Genomic DNA, 6,621 nt, shown 5'->3' with positions numbered 1-6,621 from the left:
CTACAGTAGTGCCTGCATGGAACCCCCGCAATGCTGCCCTGTGTCCTGGTTCCGCAAGGCGGGCGGAAAGGACCGCCTTGCGGAACCGTGGCGGACAGACTTTCCGTCCGCCGCGGACACATTGGGATTCCCACCGCCATCCTAATTTGGGGGTGGTAATTTCCTGTGTGATGGCGGAAGGACCGCCACCATCGGACCGGAGGTGGCGGTCCTTACGCCATCATAATGAGCCCCTAAGTATCCAATTGGGTCAGAATAAGTCTCCAATTACTGGTTATTGCCTAACCTGCAGGTTGTGCTCCAAATGTGAGTGGACTCATTTTATCTGCATGCTAACATTTGGAACTAGCTTCCTTAATGAGAAATATTAACGCTGTCAGCATGGCAATTTTGCTGTCAATTAGGTGCAGACTCTTTTGCATGTCAAATGGAAGGGCCCTTAATGTCTACATCAGATGGAGCCCTTTGAATCGGTTTCTGTCTGGTTCTCTGATTTGTTAGTCAGGGTAGACTGCTCCTTTAGGTCAACTGGGATCTTCATATAACTATTGTCATTGTTTCTCATGAAATGCTATCATAACTGAACAGTTCAGGAATAAATGTAGATGCATTTTCTCAATTTCACCACAGATTAATAAATACTAACAGCTCCAAACCATGTTGATATACATTTTGTATTTTCTAATAATCTGATTGCACTTTGCATGCACCATATTTCCATAGACGTATAATGATCTGAAGCAAAATAAGGTAACATTCATTTTTTTGCTTTTTCTAGGGCATGGGTAAAGAGAACTGCAGCAAAGTCACTGAGTTCCTTCTTCTGGGAATCACAGATGTTCCAAACCTTCAGGGGATTCTTTTTGTGGTGTTCCTGGCCATGTACACCGTGACTGTAGTTGGTAATGTTGGCATTATACTTTTAGCCTGGCTCAGCCCTCGTCTACAGACCCCTATGTACTTCCTCCTAGGTATCCTTTCCCTTGTGGACCTTTGTTACTCTACAGTCACCACTCCCAAGATGCTGGTAAACTTCCTTGTTGAAAGGAATACCATCCTGTTCCACGCATGTGCTGTACAACTCTTTTCCTTCGCACTTTTTGGGACAACAGAGTGTGTGCTACTCACTGTGATGGCATATGATCGCTATATGGCTATTTGTCACCCGTTAACATACAATAGGGTCATGACCCGGACGGTCTGCTTGCAGTTGGTCCTTGCAGCCTTCCTTTGCACTTTATTCAACTCTGTTTTGAATGTTACTGGTGTATTCCGCCTCACCTACTGTGGGCCTAATGAGATTCAGCATTTCTATTGTGATTTCCTCCCTATTTTAGATCTTGCCTACTCAGACACCTTTGCAACCAAGTTAGTGCTTTTCATCTCCTTCGACTTCCTAACCATAAGTGCTGTGTCAGTGATTGTGGCCTCCTACATGTCCATCATCTGGAGAATCCTGGCAATCCCATCCTCTCAGGGGAGGCTCAAGGCCTTCTCCACATGCTCTTCCCACTTTACATGTGTTGTCCTTTTCTATGGAGCACTTTTTTACTTGTATCTCAGACCTACATCTAGCTATTTCCTAGAAGACAACAAAGTGGCTTCAATGTCTTACACTGTGGTTATTCCTATGCTAAATCCCATGATTTACAGCCTGAGGAACAAAGAGGTGAAATATGCTGTGAGGAGGGCCATCCACAAAATACATTGTCCTTGATCTTTACTGAAATGATTGTCAATGTTTGCATCCTGTTCTTGTTATAGAATTTTGACTTCCACATACAAAAGATGATCTCAGATAGAATATTTCTATTAATGACTTTTTATTTTCTTATTTCTTTTTCTTGATTTTAACAAAAATTCACCTCTCCAGATGACTTCCCGTAATGATGGTACAGCAAGGATTAGCTTGTGCACGTGTTACCAGCACCAGGATAGCTTTATAGATTTCACGTGTACCGTGCAAATTTCTAAAATAATAATAATAACAACAACAATAAGAATAATAGCTGCCTTTGTACCCACAAGGTTTGAACACAATGGTAGGGATGAATCAGTCACAGCAGAGGTAGAAACTAAAATCTTGATATTCTACTTTTATCCAGCCTGTGTCTGAGGATCTTGGATGGAGGAGTTGAAAGAATTAACCAATGCAAATCCAAAAGGTTTCAGTGAATGGATCTTGGAAGCTGAGATGGGGATAGATAAATACCTCCCTTCTGGTTATATAGATTAGATAAAAGCTGAAGGGGCAGTTGAGGCTTGACACTCACAAAAATTGGCTAAAACAGCCAGCAATCCTGATACATACTGCCTCCCTGCCTCCACAGCAGTCACCAGCCCTAGGGCAAACCCTCTCTCGCTCCACAACTATTTTGGATAGGGTACATCGACTAGACAAAGGAAAGCCCACCTCCAAAAGAATAAAAAGAAGAATGAAAACCTAACAAAACCAAAACCTAGCACCTTATCCCCTTTTCCAAACCAGGAAAAGCATAGCCCACACTACTCTCCTCTAGGTAAAACCATTGCTCAGCACCTGGACAGTGGCGCACACAGGATTTGGCCAAATCCCTGAACTTTTTCCCAAATCTTAAAAGACTAACAATATGGAATTTATTAAAGAAAATATTCCTACAGACGCGCATTCAGCTATGAAACCAAATAGGGATCCCGTTGTAAAGTATGCAAAACATGCAAACCATGCAAAAACGTATGAATTAAAATAGGGAAATGGAAGACCCGTACACCCAGTGGTATGGGGGAGTGGGGTTTAACCTCTTGCTGAATATTTTGGCTCCTGACTAGAACAGGCCCACTAAACATTGAAAAAAGACCTGCACAGAGAAATCGAGCCTAACAAGCACCATGCAAAAGGCCATTGGCTCAGCTTCACAAACCAATAAAGATCTCACCAAGCTGCTTTCTGGAACTGACAGACCGAGTCAGGCCCAAATCCCAATGAAGGGGGCCTATCTGAACTTTTCAGCAATCAGCCCACTGAAACAAAGGTGACAACTGTCACCTTTCTCAGCTTCAAAGAAGCAGGTCAAGAATAGCTCAATTCACTTGGACCATCACAATTCAGCCAAACCTCTCCTGCCCCCTCAATCTGGGAGACTGAAGCTCCTGATACAGTACAAGATGACTGTTCAGATGCAACATTGCCACAAACCACTACCACTTGCATCCCGAATACAAGTCCAAAGGCGCATTTGATATTTTAAACCGTGGGAACTTCTTGCAACTAATCAAAGCTACTGGTTCTTTGGGAGAAGTTACATTGCATGAGATTTTACATTGCACCCGGGCCTGGCCAAGGTAACTTGATACACTTTGGGTCTAGCCTCTAAAATATTGGCACAGAGTGACTAAACAGTGGGGGATGACCATCTCCCATGTAAAGAAACCAGGATACCCACATATCCCCAAAAGTCTGAGGAATGCGGACAGAGAAATAACTCAGCCCAGATCCACCTTCTCTCTCCTGACAGGCACACTAGGAAAAACCTTGACTCCCCTCTCAAGTGAATGAAGGGTGATTTTGACAAATTCAATTACAGGCCCTGATGGAGCAGAGAACCGGTAATGGCTCCCAGGGACCCTCAACTCAACTTTGTTTTTACTTTGACAAATCAGCCCCCAAAATGGATTTTCCGACCGGCCCCTTATGATATGCTCCTGGAACATAAACAGGCTTGCCAACAAACTAGGCAATCAGGAAATCATATCCTATTTACACTCCTTTGAAATGATTATACTGTGAGAGACCTGGTCGCAGTGTCACGTGGCCCATAGGGACATTGCTGTTTTTCACTAAGTTATCATGAGCTCTTCGCAGCTTGCCTGCCACTTTTGCGCACGTTACTAAACGTCTTTATTTTTGCTATATTTGAATGACTGCTTTCACAAGGGAACTCATCACTGTGTTCGCTCTCTGCATGTTCCTGGGATTTTAACTGAACATTATGTGGATGGAAGAACAACAATGCCCCTTGATATTTTGTTTTGGCCAGACCTTAGCCCATAGACAAAACGTACCTATGCAGCTGTTGTTTGGACAGCGTACTTGGTTTTTTAGTACTAATAGGTGAGACACACGTGAAGAGGGACCTTTCCAGGGAGAAGAGCGAGACAGCACCTTTGATGTAGATTTACCATCTATAAGCTAAGGTATGGGGTCTGCTGACAAAGCCCAGAGATCTTCTATTATATAAAAATATTTCTTCTTAGCAAGGGATGGGAGTTTAGGCCCTATTGTCTTTTCTCCATTGTCTTTTCATGATGACATCTCCCTTCATGATGTATGGACTAGCTGCTATGTTGACTATATTTGTACCATGCATTTTCCTGCTTGTTGTGGCATGTATAATGCATGTTAGAGCACATTAGTTAAAATAAATATTTTAAACTGTTTCATGTCTCTGTCAGATCTTATTGTGGACAAGTACAAGACAGTGGGTGAAAGGATGTGTCTTCTTACTGTGATTCCTGAGAGATCTGGGAGTGGTGTGTTCTAGGGTGTCTAATCATTTGTTTTTCCAGGAGTGAGGAGGAGAGCAAGTGAGACACTATAGTTAGTCGGTCCTGGGTTTGTGGGTACTGAGGTGGTAGGAAGACCCAGTCCTTGTACACCAAGGTCCCATACTCCTGCACATAGTTCTGTATTTGTGCAGAATCCCTGCAACAAGGCGCCTCCTACGTTTGATCCGGTTCTTATTCGCAAGACCCCAGAGTAGTGCTTGTACTTGTCCACAGTACCCTCTCACGGGTTTCCGGAGACATCTGTGGTGAGGGGGCTTAGCCTCCTATATTGTCAGATTTATAGGCTTTTCAGTCTTGATTTTTAAAAGGTTTTGTTTTATTGTTAAAACCCTTTTTTGCGCTTCTGTTTCATTTGTTTCTGAATTCCATTTCTGATATAGCATAGGTGGGCGCTATTGCAGCTGATAAACATGCTGCGGTCATGGCGTTTTTGACTTAACGTGGTGTCCCTAATGCAGGGGCTGATTTTATCTTTGTTGTCAAGGCGGATGCTTTGAGGTTTTTTACTCTTTACATTTCCAGCAGTGGATAAGAATGATAATGTCTTTCATGAATATACATTGGATTTTCGTCCTTACTGATACCTTGAAGCTCTGCTGACAGCCTGGGAGCATACCTTCTGGTTTAATGGCGCCCTTCCTCACCTTGTTTCTGTGGTCCGTTTAGCCCCTTATCGGTCGACGGGCCACATGGTCTGTTTTGGCTAGTTTTACACTGTATCCAAATTACTTTAATGTTACACATGCAGAGCTACATCAGTTACATACGTCACTGGTTCATATACACAGAAGTGTAATACAATTCATGACACGTAATATACAAGTGTCACCAGTGGGTGCTGCTCCACAGCCACTTGGACAGGATGGTCTAGTCATTAGTACCACTATGATTAATTTGGTGATGGGAAACCGTCCTCACAATAGAGATGATCTGCCATATTGATTGTCAGAATAATGTGAGCTTCTCAAGGCTGTTTTTCCACATACTATTTCTGTTGAGAAACACAGGATCCTAAAGATGAGTTTAACAAGTGGTATTGTTCCCGCTTTAGCTGATTGCACCACCTGGGGAACGGTGTTTGGTGCAGTGTATACACTGTGCTTTCACACCCCCTCCATGAGAATTTTACCAAGTGTTCTGAAGATGGCACACCAACTAGAGGGCTATACAAACCACTATGTCCCTGCAACAAAAAAAACAGAAGCACGGCCAAAATAGTGGTGGCCTTGCAATTTATGTATCTATCACCAGCGCCATCTTCTCGTGGGAACAATACAGTGATATCACAGGGCTGTAAGTAGTGGGCATGTCATTCAAAACCGCTAACAGCTAGACAAAGAAAATAACCTTGATAAACGTCTACATCTGCCCAAACCCAAGCTCAAGGATAACTCTCTCGAAGAAATTAATCAGTAGGAATCTAAATCTTCAATCAAAGAATGCCAGTATGGACATTATACCAACAGGGGACTTCAGTATGTGGCTAATGCCGGAAATACCTGCAAATTAGATAACACAGGCACAAGATGGCATCTGGGAAATACCAACTCAAGATCGACCCGGGTGGCACAGGCACACGGAGGATAAGAAAGGAAGGGCACTCCAAGGAAATCTAGAACACCTTGGTTTGAGAGCCTTAAATGGACTATTCCACCCCGAGAAGCCACTAGGTTTTTCATATCTAACAAAAAGTGGGGCTTCTCCAATTGACTATACAATAGTCAGTCTTCCCCTACTAATGAAATGCATTAAGTGCACTATGAATTTCCTTCGAAGCCTGGTCATTGAAGCTAGTAAATACTTACAATCAAAAAGAAGATCTAGTTATGAGCTGGGCAATATTCGCTGAAAAACTTGAAGGCCAGGACACAAAGCTAGTACCAGTAAAATCAATAAATTACAAAACTCAAAAGTTGCGTGCTACCCAAAGAGGAGGAATCAGCCACCTAACAAGGATTGCCAAAACAGGTCTAATCAGCTGTGGAGAAGCTTCAAAAGGTAAGACTTACAAGTGGGATGCTTCTTTGCTGTGGGATGTTGGCGCCTCTTGAGTAAGCATAATTGGGCACTAGTCTT

General features: G+C 43.0%; 1 protein-coding gene across 1 annotated transcript; it reads left to right on the top strand.

The window, feature by feature from the left end:
- Positions 1-781: 781 nt before the first annotated feature.
- On the top strand, positions 782-1,717 carry LOC146853762 (olfactory receptor 8U3-like). The gene has a single exon (XM_085650874.1). The coding sequence runs from the start codon at positions 782-784 to the stop codon at positions 1,715-1,717; it is 936 nt and encodes a 311-aa protein (XP_085507000.1).
- The last annotated feature ends 4,904 nt before the right edge of the window (positions 1,718-6,621 follow it).

This window comes from Triturus cristatus, chromosome 4_1, assembly GCF_964204655.1.
Source record: "Triturus cristatus chromosome 4_1, aTriCri1.1, whole genome shotgun sequence".
NCBI lineage: Eukaryota > Metazoa > Chordata > Amphibia > Caudata > Salamandridae > Triturus > Triturus cristatus.
Note: the sequence above shows the minus strand (reverse complement) of the source record. Positions and strands in the feature narration are given on the sequence as shown.

Bases quoted from the DNA above. Each gene is read 5' to 3' on its own strand.
- LOC146853762 (XM_085650874.1), top strand. From the start codon at position 782: ATGGGTAAAGAGAACTGCAGCAAAGTCACTGAGTTCCTTCTTCTGGGA.